Source organism: Bos mutus, chromosome 5, assembly GCF_027580195.1.
Source record: "Bos mutus isolate GX-2022 chromosome 5, NWIPB_WYAK_1.1, whole genome shotgun sequence".
Classification (NCBI taxonomy): domain Eukaryota; kingdom Metazoa; phylum Chordata; class Mammalia; order Artiodactyla; family Bovidae; genus Bos; species Bos mutus.
In genome coordinates, this window is record NC_091621.1 from 28,493,369 (window position 1) to 28,515,421 (window position 22,053).

General features: G+C 38.4%; 2 protein-coding genes across 2 annotated transcripts; one reads left to right on the forward strand and one right to left on the reverse strand.

Annotated features, from left to right (window-relative positions):
• The first annotated feature begins 212 nt into the window (after positions 1 to 212).
• CCT2 (chaperonin containing TCP1 subunit 2) lies at positions 213 to 16,039 on the forward strand. Its single transcript, XM_005901151.3, has 16 exons — positions 213 to 350; positions 1,067 to 1,141; positions 1,246 to 1,311; positions 2,043 to 2,154; positions 2,973 to 3,049; positions 3,179 to 3,291; positions 4,095 to 4,297; positions 5,904 to 6,004; positions 6,245 to 6,372; positions 6,708 to 6,811; positions 9,360 to 9,479; positions 9,918 to 10,046; positions 10,230 to 10,333; positions 10,598 to 10,697; positions 11,539 to 11,680; positions 15,760 to 16,039. Exons 1-16 carry the CDS (start codon positions 348 to 350, stop codon positions 15,788 to 15,790), a joined length of 1,608 nt encoding a protein of 535 aa, XP_005901213.2. The 5' UTR covers positions 213 to 347; the 3' UTR covers positions 15,791 to 16,039.
• A 4,919-nt stretch (positions 16,040 to 20,958) lies between these two features.
• LRRC10 (leucine rich repeat containing 10) lies at positions 20,959 to 21,795 on the reverse strand. The gene has a single exon (XM_005901152.3). It carries the CDS (start codon positions 21,793 to 21,795, stop codon positions 20,959 to 20,961), a length of 837 nt encoding a protein of 278 aa, XP_005901214.2.
• Positions 21,796 to 22,053: the final 258 nt, after the last annotated feature.

The window sequence follows — 22,053 nt, forward strand, 5'->3', positions numbered from 1 at the left end:
GGCAACACCCCACAGCGCAACTTCTTTCCTCTTTGCGGGTTCTACTCTCAAACCTCTGGGCCGCAGGCAAGATGTCCAGCCCTCCCCTTCCTGTTTTTCAGTAGGTGCCAAAGCAGAAAGCAAGGCCCTAGTCAAGGCCCCGCCTCTCCAGTGTGACGGGCAGGCTTTCCGACCCTCAAAATGCTGCCCCCTCCCATCCCCCTGAGGGCGGTGCCGGGACGTGAAGCGCGTCTGTCGAGGCTCCGCCCCTTGCGGCAGAGCGTGTGGCGTCACTTCCGCCCTCTCGTCCCTCCGGTCGCGGGCGCGAGCTGTGAGGGGATAACGTGTGTGCCTAACTCCTCGGAACCATGGTGAGTCTCGCCCCATAGTCCCTGCCCGAGACCTCCCGTCCCCCGCCGCCCTCTGCTGTCCCCCGCCGTCTGCTGCCCCATCTGTATCCCAGCATCGCTGTGCCTGTACCCCGGGTCCGCTGCACATGGCGCAGGCCGCGGCGTGTGGTCTGCGCCGGGCCCGCGGGTGAGGCCCTCCCTGTGAGCCAGAAGGAAGGGTGGGCCTGAAGGCTGGCATTTGTTCTGACTCGGTCTCTGGATAGGCCCAGAACCTCGAAACCTAGGACTAACCCTAAGCTAAGAAATTTCTAGTGCACCGGGCGGGTCATCGCGCTGGGCCCCTCCCTCCCTCTCAGGGCGGAGCCTGGAGCGGCCCGAAGGTGGTGATGGAAGCCAGGCTGTCGCGTTCCCTCCCCCTCCTGGCGGCATCCTTATTTTTAGTTTAAAATCATTTTTGCGGTCTTTGGTCCTGCCATACTTAGAGTCCGTGTCTTCGGTGTAGAATTTTTTTCGCGGAGCGCTTAAGATATCCAAAAAAGGAATGTCACCTAAGTCGCTCCCTTCGCTTTAAATAAATGACTGCCTAATCATGGAGTGCTTCATTTGTTTAAAAAGGAACATTTCTTCTTTAAATTCATGTTCTTTTAGGTATCTACTTCTAAGTCTAGTGAAACTCATCTAAGTATGTATGTTAAAGAATACTGGTATTCAGACTGATTCTTGGTTTTCAATTTTAGGCGTCCCTTTCCCTTGCACCTGTTAATATCTTCAAGGCTGGAGCTGATGAAGAGAGAGCAGAGACAGCTCGCCTGGTAAGCCTTTTCCTCGTTCTTACAAAGATAGAAGAGTGCTTGTTTGTTTGTTTTACGATTTTAAGACTGAAGTTTATTTTGGTCATCTCTGATTTTTATTCCAGTCTTCTTTTATTGGTGCCATTGCTATTGGAGACTTGGTAAAGAGCACGTTGGGACCCAAGGGCATGGTAAGAAAAACAGGGAATTTTAGTATTTTACTGTCGTTATAGAGCCCTTGGGAATACAAAAACTTGTGGGTGCTTTTTCATATTTAAAACTTAACTGTTAATTATAAAAATTCAGACATAGGTACATTCTCCTTACTGAAAATCAAGACCGTACCCCTAGGACTAAGGTCTCCTTCTGATCACTATCCCCAATACCACTCCCTTCCCCAGTGATAACCACTTATATCCTTTGGATATAAATCTAACGGCTGTCTTTATGTGGATGTACAGGTATCTTATGAATTATAAGACATTTGTTTATATATTCTTTTCATGACAATGTTTTGTCTCGTCAAAGATAGGATTGATGTGTACTTTTTCTGTAGCTTCTGTTTTTTTAGTTTTTTTTTCAGTATAACTAGATATACTCCCTCTGCTCTGTCAAATACTCTTCTGCATCTTGCTTATTTTATCATTTGTATTTATTATTGTATTGTGAGGTACACTTAGTTTTTCTCTTACAGTATTCAAACAGCCTTGTTAATGTCTCGCTCTTCTAGTGTCTCTAGGACTGGAGAAGGGTAGGACATCAAGGTTGGCTTTGGGAGTGGGTATATACAGTGAAACAGTTTGGAGTCTGCCATATAACCCTTCAGAGTATTTACACATTAGCAATCTGAGATTACTGATTAATCCATGCATCATTCCAGATGTACTTCTGTCTTAACCTGAAGCAAATATGTTCCTTTCAGGACAAAATATTGTTAAGCAGTGGACGAGATGCATCTCTTATGGTAACCAATGATGGTGCAACTATTTTAAAAAACATTGGTGTGGACAACCCAGCTGCTAAAGTTCTAGTTGGTGAGTCTTAGGACGGCATTTGTTAGCATTTGGAAACAGTTTTTAAACAGACTGTGTTGACTGACTGTCCTTTTGATTAATCGATGTCTACTTTTTTTACTGATAATTATCATTATTAAAATACAAACTCCTAGATGTGGTACATATACATGATGGAATATTACTCAACCATAAAAAAGAATGAAATAATGCCATTTGCAGCAACATGGATGAACCTAGAGCTTATCAAACTATGTGAAGTAGGTTAGAGAAGGACAAATACCATATGATATCATTTATTTGTGGATTATGACAGAAATGAACATATTTATGAAATAAGAACAGACTTAGATACACAGACAAACTTGTGGTTGCCAGGAGAGAAGGGAGAGGTGAAAGAAGGAAGGATTGGGAGTTTGAGATTAGCAGATGCAAACTATATTGTATATAGAATGGATAAACAACAAAGCCCTAATATATAGCCCAGGGAACTGTATTCAGTATCCTGTGATAAGCTGTAACTGAAAATAATATGAAAAAGAATATGTGTACAACTGAATCACTTTGTTGTATAATAAAAATTAACATTTTAAGTCAACTATACTTGAGCAAAATTTTTTAAATAGAGTCTTGGAGTGTGATGTACTTACTGATGGTGAAACTACTGTATTTCAGACTGAAGAGTTCCAAAGAATTTGTTAGGTGAGGACACCTAGATAAGTAAGATTTAGACTGGTAGTGAGTATGTTTGGAGAATTAGATGAGGTACCAAGAAGTATTAATAATTTCAAAAGCAGAATCACATATAAGTGAGTTATTAACTAGCTTTTTCCTGGTAGATATGTCAAGGGTTCAAGATGATGAAGTTGGTGATGGCACTACATCTGTTACTGTTCTCGCAGCAGAATTGCTAAGGGTAAGAATATCTGAGTAACTTCATCTCGCTGGATATTTTTTCCTACTCTGGTATTGAGTGTCATAAGTAATCAGATTCTTTCTTATTACAAATTTGCTATTGATGTGTGTTTCCACTATTTATTAATAGGAAGCAGAATCCTTAATTGCAAAAAAGATTCATCCACAGACCATTATTGCGGGTTGGAGAGAAGCCACAAAGGCAGCAAGACAGGCTCTATTGAATTCTGCAGTCGACCATGGGTTGGTATACCACAGTACTACTGTATTAAACATCTAATATTCTTTTCAAAATATACTTAGTTCAGGAAGTCTAGAGAGCAGTGGAAAGCACACATGGACATGGTTCTGTTACCTCATCCTGCCTCAACAGCAACCAGAAAAGCCCCACATTACCTGCCAGAGGTAGTCCCTAAGTTAAAATTTGGGGTTCTGGCTTTTTGCATATATAATCACAATAAAGTAGTATTATATAGAAGATTTTTTAGCCTCTTTAACCTAGTTGAATAGCAAGCACAATTTTTAGGTGTTGGTGTACTTTATTAATTTTAGTAGAGGTATATGCATTTGATTATGTTACTGCTGTAATTTACTTATCTGTAATTGGAGATTTTGAGTTTTGACAATTTTTTATTTTATAATGTTGTGACAAAGTCGTTACTTAAAAAAGTAGTATAATTTCTGGGTCCTTTGTTTACCTTACAAGTAGTTCTCTAGAAAAAGATCGTTAATTTACAGATCCACTGGCTGTGTAACTGTCTCTTTCCCCGTGTTCTTGAAATTTTTGTTTGCTTGTGTCTCTGCTTTGGTAGCTTGCCAGCTTGGTGGGGAAAATAGTATTAGTTTGTTTGTATTTCTTGATTACTGATAAGGTTTAATTTTTTTCTATGACTAAAGAACCCTGACTGGTTGAGGTAACAGTATCTATTGGCAAACACTATTTGGATAAGTTTTGGAAACGTAAAGCAAAGTTGATAACTTTGGAGAAGCATTTTAAGACCTGGCGTGAATTTTTTTGCTTGGTTTTTTTTTGGTTTGTATTTTAGTTCCGATGAAGTTAAGTTCCGTCAAGATTTAATGAACATTGCAGGAACAACACTATCCTCAAAACTTCTTACTCATCATAAAGACCACTTTACTAAGTTAGCTGTGGAAGCTGTTCTCAGACTAAAAGGCTCTGGTAACCTGGAGGCAATTCATGTCATCAAAAAGCTAGGAGGAAGTCTGGCAGATTCCTATTTAGATGAAGGTATGTATATATTGTATATGGGAAAAGACGTGTTGACTAGATGTTGAAAGCTAAATACTGAGTGAATCCTTATTTATTTAGTCAGGACTAGTGGCACTTTACAAAGCGAGAAAACTTGACTTTAAGGGAACAAATCATGTTGCAATGATTTTTGTCATCTTAATCCACTTGTTATATTGACAGTGTACTTGACCTACTCATACTATCCCAGCATTTCTTTGATAACCTCTAGGTTTTAGTTTATACTATGAAGTAAGTTACAGTTTCTAATAAAGAGACTTAGTTTTCTTCTACTTAAAGTCAGCTATTGTCAAATGGTATTTTTTCTGGGATTGAAAGTGTTCTCTAGGAAGGGTCTGGGTAGGTCATGTTGGTTGACACATGTTGAAGACACAGTTTCTGGTGTTCTTGAGGAGTGATAAATGTCTTAGTATTTTTATGCTATGTCCTTAATAATAGTATGTTTTGTTCTTACAGTATGTTCACAGTACATTTACTTCACAAAGGGACCTGTAGACAGTGTAGGCATTCTATAGAGAAGGGGGGAAAAAAGGAATAAATTATGTTTTATAGTTTCTGCTTTACTAGTCAGTGATTTGGAGTCGGGGTTAGTTGCAGAAATTCATGTTGTCTCTCTTTCACAGGTGTAACAATTCTGAAAATACTCTAGGTTGAATTTATAGGCAAGGACTGTATAGCATTTCTAATAGAGTTTGGTGGTAGAGAAAGAATTAAGGCAAGAATAGTGACCATTGAATGTCTGCTCTGTGCCAGGCATTCTACTGGAATTGTACTCAAAATCTCATTTCTTTATCATGATGTTGATCCATTGAATGAGAATTAAGTTCAGCTGAATAGAGCAGAAAACCCAAGGTGTGATAAATGAGTTAAAAGATAAAACATGTATCTAAAGGAAGCAGTTAAACACAAGTATTTTCAATTCGTATGAATACAGTTAACACAGTATTCAATTCGTATGATCATTTTGGGCCCCTTGGCTACTAATGACATCTCTGCTACTGTTGATATTCCTGTTTATAGATGAGTAGTTAGGGTTGGAAATTTGGTCCAAGCTTGTATACATAGCCCATAAGCAGCATGAGCATGAGGGGGACAGGTTTGTCTGACTGCTCTCCATGGTGTTTCATGTTAATCACAGCCTCAGTTTTTTAAAAAGTTCAGTAGTCTCTATCTGAATCTTAAGAGCTTGTTTTGTGTTGGTTTTAAGCTAATGAAAGTGGATTAATAAGTTTGCATTGCAACTCACACACCTGCAAACATAATATGTATCTGAGATAAAAGATTCAAAAATAACTTTTTTTTAATTAGCTCATTTTTATTGAAGTATATAAGTTGTACAAAAAAATGTCTGTTTACTTTTCATATTTCTACTGTGCCTCATATTTTCTTTTTTGCATGTTATTTTTTAAATAATCTGCTAAGTTAATTTTTATGGTCACTGGTGTGGAATGCAATTTAGGTTCTAGGAGCTTGATGAATTAGACTAGAAATGGCATTCTTTGAAAGAGTAATTTGATAAAGCATATTACTTTAAAAGATTCATTGATACAGCCTTGAAGTATTTAATAAAATTCTGTTTTAACAGGCTTTCTGTTGGATAAAAAAATTGGTGTAAATCAACCAAAACGAATTGAAAATGCTAAAATTCTTATTGCAAATACTGGTATGGATACAGACAAAATTAAGGTATATTAACTACATTTCCTGGATTTCTGATTGTTAGCTGCTGTAAACTTGGGTTGGGAATCAGTTGTACTTGATATATATATATATATATGTGTGTGTGAATATATATGAGTGTGTATTTATATTGTATGTGTGCGTTCACAGTGCACACAGTTTTGTTGTATTTACATTAAAAAGTTTTAAGTATGCTGTGAAACTTAAGGAAAGTGATGCTATTTTTTATGCTTTCCTTTGTTTTAGATATTTGGTTCCCGGGTGAGAGTTGATTCTACAGCAAAGGTTGCTGAAATAGAACACGCAGAAAAGGAAAAAATGAAGGAGAAAGTTGAACGTATTCTTAAGCATGGGATAAATTGCTTTATTAACAGGTCTGTTTGTATTTGCTAACAATATAATGATCCAAGAAAGGGCCTTGTTTTTCTGGAATGATTTAGAAAAATTCTTATAGAATTTAGTTGTTTATTATTTAGGAAGTGGTTTTTTCCCCAAAATATAAGTAAGATTGTACAGCAAGGCAGTTGCCTTACTAAATCATTTAATATGCTTTATGAAACCTTTTCTCTATCAATGATAGCAGTTTTCTGATTTGCATTTCTTTGATTGCTGGCAAGGTAAAAATGTTTTCATGTTTTTCTTAATCTGATGTATTTTATCTTGTGAAGTAACAATTTTGAACAATGTTTTTTCATATTTTTATTTATAGGCAACTAATTTATAATTATCCTGAACAACTCTTTGGTGCTGCTGGTGTTATGGCTATTGAGCATGCAGATTTTGTAGGCGTGGAACGCCTCGCTCTTGTCACAGGTATGGAAAAAAGACATTAACTTCTAACAAATAATCACTCTTGGATTTATTGAGAATTAGTGTATGTAACTCATTTCTAAAAGTAAAAAGAAAGTACTTCGTACCTGAAAAGGGTACCTTAAAGTGCCCTTATGGTCCCTAGAATCTAAACAGCTATTCACAATCTTTGATATCTTTAGTCACATTCATTTTTAACATATCAAATGCCAGCTTCACTGTAGGTTTAGATTTATTTTTGCTGTGTTGTTTTAAAGGTACTATATCTTTTTCTCACAAACACTCAGGACCGCTATTCTAAACATAGTCTAGATAAACTGAAGCTTAAAAAAAGGAGTCTTGAGTTTTAGTTTATTCATTTAATTCTAGTGCTAAGTGAGTAGTATTCACTTTGTGCCTGGTGTGGTACTCCCTGTTCACTCTATGTGCCTGGTGAATAGTACTCTATTGAACATTTAACTATATGCCAGACAGTGGGTCAAATACTTAAACATTGTTTTTGTTAACTTTTTTAAATTTATGAAAGTAATAAATGTTGAATAAGTGTGAAACAGTCCAGGAGTGTATGATGAAAAGTTGGTTTACTCCAGTATCGTTCAATACAGGTATGGGTTTTATAGTCACAGTGTAGACTAAAAAGTGCATTTACAGATATATCTACATCAAAATGACATACAGTGCAGTTACTCACTTTTTTAGTGGTGGTAACTGCTAAGTAGCCCTTGAAAACTAAGTATAACAACATTTATCCTGTTTCAAGAGCTTGACAATGTATAGGTTGGAAAGTTGGTTTGTGATCTGGCAGTGAGAATTCCACGAATGGGGTTTAGATGTAAAGCCACAAGGAACACCACATTCAGTTTGGAACTGCTATTTGTATTAGACGAAATTATACTAAGTAGATGGTAGGATTGGACTTACTTCAAAATAACGTCTTAAGCCATTTTCAATAATTTGAGAAGCATAGTCTTCTGACCTAAAAAGAGACGTTTTACTTGGAGGTGGGTTTACTTCCTTTAGAAGTTATTGCATATTTGATACTTAGGTGATAAATCTTATGATGTTCATTTTATTTAATTACTTCCTTAATGCAGCAAAATTAAAGATATAAGAAATGTGAATGATAGCACATTCATGGTATAAGTTATTATCACAAGGACTTGATAATGTGAAATTGCCACATACATTCAGAAGATTTACTGCTTCAAGCACACCAGCTGTTTGGCTGTGAATTAGACTCCATGGTGGCTCCCATCCTTAGTAAACTCATCTGTTGTCAAGATGTGTGAAATTGGGTCTTGCAAATGGACTTTAAATATTTTGTAAGCAGGTGTACATGAGTGAGTGAGTGTAGGATCAGTGAAAATTCTCATAAGCCAAATTGGTCTCAGTTGGGGCATATGATATCCCAAACATCTATTGTGTCTCACGTTCCAGAACTGTCTCTGGAATTTGCCAACCAAAAATAAGAGCTTCAGCTATACAAGTGAGTATAAATTAGTAGAGTTGGGAAGACCAGAGTCCTTTTTATAAAGTTAATTGTACAGTAGAAATAAAGCATGAATTATTTAGCCAATTTATCGGTAAGGTGTAGGAAAAGGGGTTGGGTTGATGATTGAGGGTATCTTATTAAGAGAGAGAGTAAAGAGCTAGAGAAAAGGGTTTTGTTTGATTTATTTATTTTATTGGCTACCTCACGCAGCAAGTGAAATCTTAGTTCCCAGACCGTGAATCGAACCCATGCCCCCTCAAGTGGAAGCAGAGTCTTCATTACTGGATCACCAGGGAAGTCTGAGAAAAGGATTTTAAAATGGAAGCCTAACTTTGTCTTAATTAAGAACCAGGAAAGGAAATGTTTATAGCATGGAAGGTGGAGGGAAGATAGGAATAAAGGGAAGACCTAAGGAAGAAAATGAATTTGCTTTTTTGCCTTCTCATTAAGTTTGCTCTGGGAAATCCTCAGTATACATTTCCCCCTTCTCTAGGCCTTATATTACAGGAGCTTTCTGACACTTCAGTTATTGTAATAATTCACAGATACCAAGTGCTCACTATTTGAAGCAGTTCCTAATGTCAGTGCACCTGTTGATATAATAAGATTAGCCAAATATTTTCATGTTTGGTGATACTAGATCATAGAATACTAGTCTTCTAGACTGAATTCAGAAGAAAGTCTGAATTTGTTGATAAATTCAGCCTTAAAGGTAAATGTCAAAATCTCAGTTAAGGTGGAATTATATAACATGCATAGAGGAAGCCAGATTGCTTGTATTTGAATTTCAGTTTCATATTTGTTTGAACTATGTAACCTTAGATGAAAACAAAACATTTCCTTGCCTCAGTTTTACCATTTCTAAATGGAGTGATAAATGAAACCTGTCTTCTTATGGTTGTTGTGAAGATTAAATAATTTAGTTTGTATAAAGTGCTTCAGAGTGCTTGGCATATAGTAAGCAGTCAACTTAATATGTTTTCTGTTCATTTTTGCTTGTAAGAAAGCGTAAATTTCAAACCTATTGTGCATTTAATTAATGAATATTTTTGTTCATAGGTGGTGAAATTGCCTCTACCTTTGACCATCCAGAACTAGTGAAGCTTGGAAGTTGCAAACTTATTGAGGAGGTCATGATTGGAGAAGACAAACTCATTCACTTTTCTGGGGTAGCCCTTGGTGAGTGCTTATGTAGATTCTGGTTTAGGTTCCTAAACCTTTTGTTTAGGCTCTGTTGTTTAGGTTCCTAAACCTTTTAGGCTCTGTTGGTTTAGGTTCCTAAACCTTTTGTTTAGGCTCTGTTGAAGTGAAAGAAAGTTACTACAGTTACTAGAATATATGTCTTAATTCTTAAAAAACATGGTGTATGCTAATTTCAGTCTCTTGAGGGCAGCCTGTTAACCTTGTCTTTGTGAGCAATGCATATTCAATGTAATTGTTTCAGATAATTTAGAACTGCTAGGAATGTGGATTGTTAGCAAAGAGAATGTGCAGCAATAAAAGACATACCAGCTTTCAAAACCACATAATATAACCTAAATAATAGAAGGCAAATTTTTATGTTTTACAGCTTGAGTTCGTTGTGACATGAGAACATTATTTTCTTTTTAATTTTAGGTGAGGCTTGCACCATTGTTCTGCGTGGTGCCACTCAGCAAATTTTAGATGAAGCAGAAAGATCTTTGCATGATGCTCTTTGTGTTCTTGCCCAGACTGTGAAAGATTCTAGAACAGTTTATGGAGGAGGTAAGCATTTGAAAAATATTGAACATATTTTATTTATTGAAGTGTAGTAGTGGCTTTTGACTTTTAATGCTTCTTACTTCGTACTGCCTGTGCACTTAATTTTTAATAGATCTTGAAGTCTTATTTAGTGTCTTGGAGGCAACTGAGTGTAATGATTTATGTTCTTGGAATTTTAATCTGTAGGCTGTTCTGAGATGCTGATGGCTCATGCCGTGACACAGCTTGCCAGTAGAACACCAGGCAAAGAAGCTGTTGCAATGGAGTCTTACGCTAAAGCACTGAGAATGGTAAGTTAATGAAAAAGGGAGCCCTGAATTTATACATTCTTTTATCTTGGACAGAAAATGTTTCCTTTTTTGGCTTTAAGAAAAGAATGGTTTACACTGCTTAAATTCGATTTTGGAGTTTATAAACCTCTTCATGAGCAGTAATTAAGAGGAAACAGATTTTACATTATTTCTAAATGCACAGTTTTAGAAAGCTTTTCTTCTAGTTGGTAAATGAACTCTGTTGGTAGAGTAGATAGTTACCATGTCCTCTTCACTTTGTAGTTGCCAACCATCATAGCTGACAATGCGGGCTATGACAGTGCAGACCTGGTGGCACAGCTCCGAGCTGCCCATAGTGAAGGCAAAACAACTGCTGGACTGGGTAAGAAAGTGATTGGCATCTTGTGGGAGTTCTTAAGAGTAGCTTTTTACCAAGTTCTTTTTTTTTAATGTGAATTTTCATAACAACCATGTAAAAGATTCCTATGACCCTTGCCTTCATAACCATTATGTTGTTATTTAGTTGCTATGTTGTATCTGACTCATTTTGACCCTATAGACTGTAGCTCATTAGGCTCCTCTGTCCATGGGATTTCCTAAGCAAGAAGACTGGAGTGGGTTGCCATTCTCTTCTTCAGGGGATCTTCCAACCCATGGATCAAACCCATGTCTCCTGCATTGGCAGGCAAATTCTTTAGTACTGAGCCACCAGGGGGAAAGTGGCCTAAAAAAGACTTACTTCAGATTGAAAATTTTCCCAATAAAATGGTCTAGGACGTAAAAGGAATATTTTTAAGGGTAGGTAATCCTGGCACTGGACAAAAGAGAGTTAATGAATAACGATCTTACAGAAGATGAAGGGGGAGTCTAATAAGAAAAATAGATGATTTAAATTCTCCTTCAGTTCTTTAGATTCCATGGTGTAGTCAGTGATGAACAAATTTTCTTCAGTTTTATAGGTGATGTGTTGCATATAAATTTTCTATTATTTGACATAGTTACCCTTCATTAATACAGATAATCAGTAGTTGATCTTTTAATTTTCTAAAAGGTTTTCCTTGAGTGATAATCTGATGAGAATACTCTTAATTAAATTGAATAGTTGGCTTTGTAATTATATATATTTTTATAAGTCAGGTTTAATTTTATTAATGTGTTCTGTTATTAGATATGTTTTGATACTTTAGTTAAGACTAGTTGTTTATCTAGTGAATATTTCTCAGATATGAAGGAAGGTACCATTGGAGATATGTCGGTACTGGGTATAACAGAAAGTTTCCAGGTGAAGCGACAAGTTCTTTTAAGTGCAGCTGAAGCAGCAGAGGTGATTCTGCGTGTGGACAACATCATCAAGGCAGCACCAAGGTATTGTAACACTTTAAAAACCATCTCTTAGGAAAAATTAACATGGAAACAACAGCTGTATTTTTGTTAATTGTAGTTGATGGGAAGTGGAGCCATTTTGTCTAGATAGCAGTATTTTGCCAGTTACTTAAAATACGTGGTCACAACTCTTAGATTTAAACCAGAAAAGCTTAGTGGGGAGAAGGATATGGGTAACACAGGGTAGCCCTCAAGATTGAAAGGGCACAAAAGAGTAGGCTTCGGAAAGTCTAAAACCAGAGAGCATATAGGTAGGGAGGTAGTAGTAAGAAATGATGTCTGTTTACCAGGATGAGTTGGCTCCAGTCATTTTATGTCTGGGTATACTTTTCTATATATATAGAAAAGTATTTCTATATATTTCATATATTTCTATATATATGTATATATTCTTCGGCACATAATGTGCAGAGTTCCTTACATGTTCCTATTCCAATTCAGTCTGACTGGAATGTGTCCTATTCCAGTTCATGTCTGACTCTTTGCGACCCCATGGACTGCAGCATGCCAGGCTTCCCTGTCCCGGAGCTTGCTCAAACTTATGTCTATCGAGTTGGTGATGCTGTCCAACCATCTTTTCCTCTGTCGTCCCCTTCTCCTGGCTTCAGTCTTTCCCAGCATCAGGGTCTTTTTCAATGAGTCAGTTCTTCACGTCACGTGGCCAAAGTATTGGAGTTTTCAGCTTCAGCATCAGTCCTTCTGATGAATATTCAGGATTGATTTCCTTTAGGATTGACTGGTTTGATCTTGCAGTCCAAAGGACTCTGAAAAGTCATCTCCAATACCACAGTTCTATCATCAATTCTTCCGCACTCAGATTTCTTTAAAGTCCAACTCTCACATACATACATGACTACTGGAAAAACCGTAGCTTTGACTAGATGGACCTTTGTCAGCCAAGTAATGTCTCTTTTTTTAAGATGCTGTCTAGATTGGTCATAGCTTTTCTTCCAAGGAGCAAGCATCTTAGCAAGCATCTTTTAATTTCATGGCTGCAGTCACCATCTGCAGTGATTTTGGAACCCAAGAAAATAAGTCTGTCACTGTTTCCATTATTTCCCCGTCCTATTCCAGTACCATTTCTTTGGCCGTTACTTACGAGATTGTAGTTCCCCAGTCGGGGATTGAACCCGAGCCTCCTGCAGTGGAAATGCAGAGTCTTAACCACTGGACTGCCAGGGAAATCCCTCCAGCAGCTTTTCTCAGATGAAACTCATTCACGCAAAAATGACTAGGTGGCCAGAAAAATCTTAGCATTTGAAGATTCAGTTAATAATTTTAATTAAATTAACTGCTTGTAGCTAGTTAGTTACCAAAACCATTAATTTTTATTAGTGGGAAGTTCAGGGATATGGGAGGGGATGGTGGCTTGGACCGGCAGATAGAGGTGAAGGTGGTAAGGAGAGATTGATAATAAATCTATTTTAGGTGGTAGAGTCAGCAGGATTTGATGATGGGTTGGATATAAGGTCTGTGAGAAAAGGGAATTGATAATTCAAGGGTGGGTTTTTGAGGGGGCAGTCTTAAAGATTTTTATTCAAAGCTCCTTAATAATTGCCACATTTCTCCAATACATTAAGCATATTCCCACTTCATGGGAAGTGGGGGGAAATTCTAAATTTTGTCAGAAATATCTCAGTTATGTTTTAACATGACAGTATTAAACATTTTTAGTTCAGAAATAAAACATGTAAATTCCCAGCAACTAAAATAACAGTAACAAAACAATACTGGGCCACGTCATTCAAGGTTTTTGTTGTGGAAAATAGAAGTTTCTCTTAACTGAGGTGGAGGAAGGCTTTGGGAGGAAAGATGGGGGTTGTCAGCTTTGGACATTTGAGATAGTAATCTTTGAGAAAGCGATTAGTTGGATCATTGAGCCTGTAATTTAGGGAAGAAATTCAACTATCGTTAAAGTTTTAGGAGTTGTCAGCCTGTATGTGGTAGTATAGAAGGTCACACTACTAATTGAGTTCCCAAAAGCGTGAATGTATCTAGAGAAGGGAAAGGGTTTTTTGTGTTTTTTTTAAAGGACTGAATGCTTGAAATTCCAGTAATAAGTTTGAATTAGAACAGCCGTCAAGAGTCAGTAAGAAGGATTTTATTAAACTGGATAATGGATACATGAGGATTCATTGTACAGTCTCTACTTTTATATACTTTTGAAGTTTCCCATAATTCAAAAGTCTAAGGTTGGGTTGGGGGAGTGCCCCTGAGGTAGGAGGAATGTGTGTAGCAGCCAGGTAACGTATTTGGGGAGGAGGAGTGATCAGCTCCCAAGATGATGCAAATAGGTCAAGTAAGGACTGAAAATTGATCTTAAAAATTGGATTTAGCAACGAGGTTGTTGGTGTTCTTAATGGGCAGTTTCAGTGGAATAGAGAGGGCAAAAGCTTGAAGTAAATTCGATAGAGTCTGGGGAAAGAGGAATTGTATGTAGTCTGCTTTTTCAGGGAATGTTACTGTGAATGAGAGCAGAGAAGTGGGATGGTAGCTAGAGGAGGTGTGGTCATTTCTGTGAAAATTGAGTGTGTTCATCTGGGAGCAGTTTCATCAAGAGGAAGTGATGGATGCAGAAGAGGGGCGCAGTCCGCCAGCAGCTGCTGTTGGACCTAGGGAACAAGAGGAGGAACGGGAGGAAGTAGGAATGTTACTAGGAAATGATGTCCCACGTGGACGAAGTTCTTCGTGCCCCTGCAGCACTCCTTCCATTGGATTTCTCCTATGAATGGCAGCTGTCCTCTTTCTGTTAGAGGAAGGAAAGAGTAGAAAATAGTGATTTGGATGTGGACAGAAAAGCTAAAATGATACTCAGATCTCCCACTGTGGTGAGTGGAAAGGACTGGGCTACAAAATCTAGATTCTCTCTTCTTCTAGCATTGGGAGAATAGGGTAATGAGGAGCACTCATATTTTGAAATGGAAAGTTAACGAGGGAAGGAAAAGTTGACAAAATTTTCTTGGAAGCAGTGCCAACAAAGATGGGTAAATACTGCTACATTTTTTGTTGTCTTCAAGTAGAATGATAGCAAGGCAAAACAGTTATATAGGTAAAATTTTCTGACTTGGGGGCAAGGTTGCATAGCTGCCTCAGAAGTTTTTGTAATAACTTGGCTCCCTTAACCACATTTGAAATACAAACTATAGTACCTTGTTTGAGCTGGTATCACTGTTTTTGAAGTTCAAGTGTCTTAAAAATATTAGACAGTCTGAGTAATTTGCAGTAAAGAAATATGAATTTTTTAAAACTTGGTTGTGCTTCCCAAACATACTGGACTGTGGACTTCTCTTCATACTCATTATTAATCTCCAGGGAGTGTTTAGTGACAGATGCTTGACAACTTTTTCTTTATTGACATCCTTTGGTCATACTCCCATAAATTGGAAGGTTTATCTCTATATGATCCTAATATGTTTTAGTCTGGATCTGTTTCTATGCTTTTTCGCTTCTCTTAACTGTTGTGCTTGCCTCATGAAGTAGTGTTTCCACAGTCAGGAAGTAAGAAAATTTCACTAGTACCCCTACCATGCCCCCTTCCTGATTCACTGTATGGTTACCAGAGAATAAAAATTTAACATTAAAGATGTGGGAGGTACTGTTGACATACTTGAGTGAATTACCCAAGTCCATCACCAACTTTTTGTTTTCATTCATTTAGAATAGTGACCCAGAAGTTTTAATTTAGAAACCCCAAAGACTTGTCATTTTACAACTTCTGACTGAGAGAACCATCTTTGACTCATTTCGTAAAATTAACTAGCATAAGCTAAAAACATGAACTAACCATTTTCTGGAAAGTATATATTTGGTAAGTAGGTTGTTTGGGTGAGAAGCTGAGAACTGCTGAGTACCTACCTGCAACCCGCACACTGCAGATTTTTCCTGTTCTCTTAACAATACAATAATTAAGGGATGTTAACTGTGAGATAGAAACATCCTTTTTACACATTTAAAATTGGTTTTAATAAAAGTAGTACTCTAGCTGCGTTTGTATTTAATATAGACCTTCGGTTACAGTCATGCTTTTCATTTTCACTATTGCCCTATTTTAATTCTTACAGGAAGCGTGTCCCTGATCACCACCCCTGTTAAGCATTCCCGTATGCTGTTGAGCTCTGGACCAGTTCATAGTAAAGTTGTGTTTGAAAGACTTTGACTTCCTGAAAGAAGAATATAGAATTGAAGTTTATCTGTGGCTGTTATGTCCTTAAATTTGGACATTTAACTGACCTTCTATTTTAACATGGGTCTAATTTATTTGCTGTTTCATTTCTATAAAATTCAGTTGATTTAAGAGTTCATTCCTCATACTGTGCATCAAAATAAAAATTTGAACAATTACTTAGTTCTTAACTGACTTAGTGATTTGTACCTGGTTTACTCTAAATGGGAGTGAATTATTATATTTGGAGTGTAGAGTTGTTCTAGTTTAATTAATGATTGATATTACATATTTATGAAAAAATTATTTTGATTAATGTAAGGCCAAGTGAGACATTATAAACTTTATCATTTGATTCTTAATCATACATTTTCCAGTTGACCATTTTGTTTTGTGAAAGAAACATATAGTACTCTTAATTTTGTGTAGTCTACATACTCTCTCAAACACAGGAAAAAATTTATGGTGGTTTCTGTTACTTCAAGTGTGAAAGAGTTACATTTTAAATGTTGGCTGCTGCAAGCTTCTTCAAATTACATCTGGTAATTTTATAGGGCGTGGATATGGTTAGCATATCCATGTGTCCTCATTGTTGATTGTTTTGCTAGGGTTTCTTGGGTGGTTTTTTTTTTTGGTAAATGCATTCTAGATAGATTGTAAGTATGTGCTGAATTTGATGGTTTAAAGGTGAATTTAGATTTGGAGGTTAATTCAGCAAAGTGTGCAAGAAATTAAATAAGAGCCCAGTAGTAGTCTTACATTGGGTACCTGTGCTAGAATTCTGGAGAGATGTTTTACTCACATAGAGCATCAAAGGGTTTTCAGAGAAATACTGATAAACCAGCCTGTTTTGTTCTTGTCCAAAAGTTTATCTCAGCATTTTAGCACTACTTTGTAGAAGCTATTACAACTGGAAAATTTTGGTTTTTATTGTGATACTAGCTTATATCCTCCAAAATTCACATAAAGGAGACACTTCTGAGATCATCAAAGAGATTTATACAGGTTTTTACTTTTTTCATTTTTAGAAACAATAGTACATTTGCTGTGTCATTTTAAAAATACATTGTCACACATCATAACATCATTTTTCATCCCACAACTCAGATAGGTGGAGCAGTTGAACATATCATGGCCTAGAAAATGTGCAGAGGTTTCCATGCGAGAGGTAGGTGGATAAACATTTATCCTGAGGGACCAGGTAGCTTGGAGTAGGATTTTAATCTACACTGTATTTTGGCTCATTTTTTCCAAAGGTCCTAAAAAGACAGTAAGTGTTAAGAGGTAGAAATATAAGAGCTTAATTGTATATTCAAGAATACACCCATGTTTCTTTCCCTCTTTGATTCATATCCTTTGAAGACCTTACAGATTTTTTCATCATTGGCCTAGAACATCCCAAGTTCATGAATTACGAAGTTTTTAAGTTTCAGAGGTAAAGTACCAATTTAGGCCCCTCTAATTCCTGTAAGAGTTTTAGGATAGAGTTTCTTTTAACTCAGAAACAGTTATGGAAACAGTTTTTCAGTTTTCACAAGACTTTTGTGACATGGAGATTTTTGGAATGTATGTTAATACTAACTGCATAGAAATTAAGTGCTTAGGATTTTAAAGTCCATTTTAGTAGCCTTCTGTTTTTCTTTGAAGAAGAATACTATTTGTGCTGGGTATTTTACTCTTCTCAAGTCAGAATCCATTCTTTGCCTGCTTGGAGGCCATGGGGCTTATTACCCTTGCAGACTGCCTTACAACTCCCTGTAGTCTGGTCTTATATGGCTTAATTCAGGAGGCACTGGTGGGGAATGGGAGTTGGTATTTTCTTCCTGTTTTTGCTCTTTTTCTCTGGAATTGGTTGCAACCCTGGAGACCTGCCACTATATAGCTTACTGGGCAGCTCCTCTTTTCGTGGCTCTCAGCTCTTCCTGCATTTTGGTAACATATCTGTTCCCTGTTCATTGGGCCATATGGGTGGGGACAGCTGCTGCTGTTACTTAATGCTGAATACAATTACTTGTGTTACCCTAACATGCATTTTCTTGTCAGGACTCTGAGGCGTAAAAGTCAATAGAATACTTTGTATAAAATCCTTTACTGAAGTCTGCCTTGTTTTGTGCCTACTCTAGTGTTTTAGAACACCATTAAAACAGAAATGTAAAGAGCACTTCACCTTTTAATCATAGTATTATTATAGAACATTTTTTGATTATCAGTATGAATAAAGATTTCACATTTTAAAAATTTGAGCAGTACATATAACACCTTTCAAAGAAGTATTGACAAAACTAAGTGAATTAACTTACACAGGACCCTGAGGATAGTGCTTTGTAAGTGTCCGTGTGTTTCCCTGTCCTGTGGCCTAGGTGCGTGGTAAAATCTCCAAAATTCAGTGATAGAACTACTAAGCACTGGGTTCAAAGACAAGTATCACCTGCTTCGTGTTCTCAGAAGTGGATGGACCAGAAGGGAGGGGAAAGCACCCTTTAAAATAGCATTTTAAAATAGCATTAGTATTCTTTCTAAGGTAGTGAGATTACAAGGGGTGTGTGTGTGTATTTTTTTTTTTTTACAGTGATAAAAGACAGTAAATTGTCTAGCAGACACATACCCATGTCTTCAGTCTCATGTCTTTTGCTCTCATGATAGGAATGGGATTAGTGCCAAGGGAAAGTCTCACATTTTCATGTATTTTAATGATTTTGCAAATTATAGAATAACAGCAGGGTATATTCATTTAGAATCTTAAAAAAATGAATCCTTGGTAATTATACCTGTGTTTTCCTATGTAGGTAAGGCAGAAGTGTTTGATCACATTGCAGTAGTATTTCGTATATTCAAGACCAGAGATACTGTTTGTTGAAAATTTACTGAGAAAGTTTTTTTGTTGTTGTTTTGCTATTTATGGTTTATTCCTTTAAACACGGAGTTACACTGGTTGTAGGGTAAAAGTGTCGTGCGGCCACGATATGACAGTAAAACAGCATATTAAGTAAACATTAGCCATAACCTGCCACACACTGTTCAGTGTACTTCGCACACAGTAATTTGTTTAAACTTGACAGTGCCCCAAGAGGCAGAAACTTACCATTTTACTGACTAGAAAACAGGCCCACAGAGAAGTAAGTGACCAGTAAATGACCAAAGTAGGATTTGATCTCAGGTAGTTTGAAGGGACATGCTCTTAACCATATTACAACTTGTGGCTTCCTTATTAGGAGAGGGAGTGAGTGAGTGAGTGAAAGTCTCTCAGTCATGTCTGACTCTTTGCAACCCTATAGGCCATACAGTCCATGGAATTCTCCAGGTCAGAATACTGGAGTGGGTAGCCTTTCCCTTCTCCATGGGATCTTCCAACCCAGGGATTGAACCCAGGTCTTGCATTGCAGGCAGATTCTTGATGTCTGAGCCACCAGGGAAGCCCCTAGGAGGGGGTAGAGAAGGTCAAAAGAAAGTCATAGCTATTATTAAGGATGAGCTGTGATGCCGCTCAGAAGGCAGTCTTCCTGGCAGAACGTTTCTAGTATCAGCTGAGTATAGTTTAATTGCAGTCATTAGGAATGAGTAAATAGACTAAATTCTAGCTTTCTAGTAGAAATCTGGACTCATTGCTAAAGGGGTTAAGTATTTGACAGTTTAGTGATTAAAAGGATGCTTTGGCCATCTAATCAATGGGTTGCAGATACTCTACAGACTGGAAGGTGGTGATAGGAAGAGATTATGTGAAAACATGAAACTTCCTCAGGTTTAGCAAGAAAAATTTGTGGAAGGAAAACAGGAAAATAGTCTGTCTAATGTCGTTTTAGAACTGAACTTTGCTGGGTTAAGATGCTTTTATGGAGAGCGTACTTTTTAAAAGCTAACGTTTTCAATGTGTTTTAGTTAAGATGACACTTTCCTGAAAGAGTTCAAGGGCAAAAGGGATTGTGTTATTAAACTACCCATTGACAGCAGTTTCTGTAAAGTTGACATATTCATGGGGAGAAGAAAAGGTCATAATTAACATATTAATACTTCAAAGAAATAGCAGCTTGAATACCTAGGTTTATACATGGACCACCAAAAGATTCTATACAAAAACGAATCAGGGAATGCAGAGATGCTGAGGCTGAAGAGGCAGACATTTCCTATGTATACACTACAACCTGCAATTCCAATTTCCAAATGCTTTTTTCAAGCGAACAGATTTTTCGCAACTTTTTACCTAATATGATTCTGGAAATGCGGTCCCTGCATGCAAAGGGATTTAATTCAACCCTGGTTCTTTACTGTTAAGTAAACAGTAGGATTCTGTTCCACTGGGGCAACCAGTTACACCTTGGCTTGATTTTAATAAGACCACCCTGCCAAAGAGGTTCTATTTTCTAGATGACTTTCAGCATTGCCAATGACAGTAAACAGGTGGGAGTGGACCTTTGGTCAAATCTTTACAAGGAAAATGAGTGAAATCAGCATGAACCACAGTCAAGTTCAAAATGACAGCTGGGAAAAAGAAAAAGTTACAGCTGGACTCTACCAGGAGGCATTCTCCAGCAGGGGTGTCAGCAGCCACTGAATTGCAGGGGAAAAGCTTCATCTCCAGCCTTTGCAACAATAAAGAGTTTCTGTGAATCCCACTAGGTAGGCATGTCATAAGTAACCTGAATATTTTAACATGAATATTTTCATGCCATTTATGGTCATTCATAATATGAAAATACACCCGGCAGAGGACTGGAGACAGGCCACCTGAATTGTTAGATGAGTCCTGTAACTTACACCTGATTTGAGAAGCGCGTGAGCCTCATGACCAGCCAGTTCTAGAGACTCGGGGAGGCCATAGTGTCCCAGCCTTTCTTTCCGGTGTTTGAAAATACCTGTTTGGAGAGGCTGATTTTCTTGCAAAGAAGTTGTCATGCTACCTATAGCACACAGTTCCCTTTGGGAGAGATGTTCTTGGCCAAGAGTATTTTCTACTTATGGGTTAGGCATTCCATCTGATGCTGTTCCGTTTGCCGCTGGCAGAGTTTCCCCACATGGCCCAGAGCAATCCTCTGCACTCTAATGGAGCGATCTCCAGAAGATGCTGGAGTTGTCCTTGGCTTTGACCTGCAACTGAAGCTTCTCAGGAGTTGGTAGGAGGAAGTGGAGGCAAGGCAGGTAGCTGTGCCTCCTGGCTTTCCTCCCTGGCCAACGCATAGCGTCTGGCTTTTCTAGGGTCAGGCTCTGGGGTCTCCTCTGCCCATCTTCCCACTCGACGCACCCCTTTGGCCACCTTGGGTGCATTCCTGCAAGGATTGTGGTCATAGATGACCAGCTTCAGGCTTGACAGGTGGGCCAGGCTGGGGAAGTAGCGGATGCTGTTCCGATCCACATCGATTATCTCCAGGAAAGGCATGTGAAGCAGCACAGGGGGGAAGTCTGTCAGCAGGTTACCTGAGAGCCAGATGGTCCTCAGCTCCCGGAGGCGCTGGAGCTGGCCTGGCAGCAGACGCAGGGCGTTGGAGCCAGCGTGCAACGTCTTAAGGAGACTCAGCTCACAGACCACCTCCGGCAACTTGGTGAGATAATTGGCCTCAACCCACAGGGTCCGGAGGTTCTGGAGCAGGCTCAGCTCCCTGGGGAGGTCACAGAGTTTGTTGTTGCCCAGGTAGAGGATGCAGAGCTGTTTCAAGGTACACACCACCTGTGGCAGAGCCTTGAAGTTGTTGAAATCCAGGGCCAGAATCTGCAGGTTCTGCAGCTGGCCCAGCTCTGGAGGCAGGCTGTTGAGGCGGTTGTCGCTCAGGTAGAGCTTAACCAGCTCCTGGAAGGAGCACACATGCACTGGGAAGCGGCGGAGCTGGCTCCCACTCAGATCCACCATCCTGTCCAGCGGCATCTCCCGGAGGTCTCTGGCCACGTAGTTCTGGCAGCGGTCAGCAGGGATGAAGGCCACAAAGGCTCTGATGGTGTTCCCCATGGCAAGCCGCAGCCCACCAACCACGGGGCTGCTGCTTCTGCTCTGAGGCCTGCCTTTCCCCTCATTATAACCTGGGGATTGCATGACAAAAGCCAGTCACTTCAACAGAGAAAAGTGCTCCTGATAGCAACTTGAGTGTCCGGTGACAGCCAGGGTCCTGGAGGCGGGGTCTCACACACTTGCTTTCTGTTGTCTAAACCCCAATTCTCTTTACGTTTGTTGCTTGTTTCAAACTGAAAATAGCTTCACTGTTTTTTG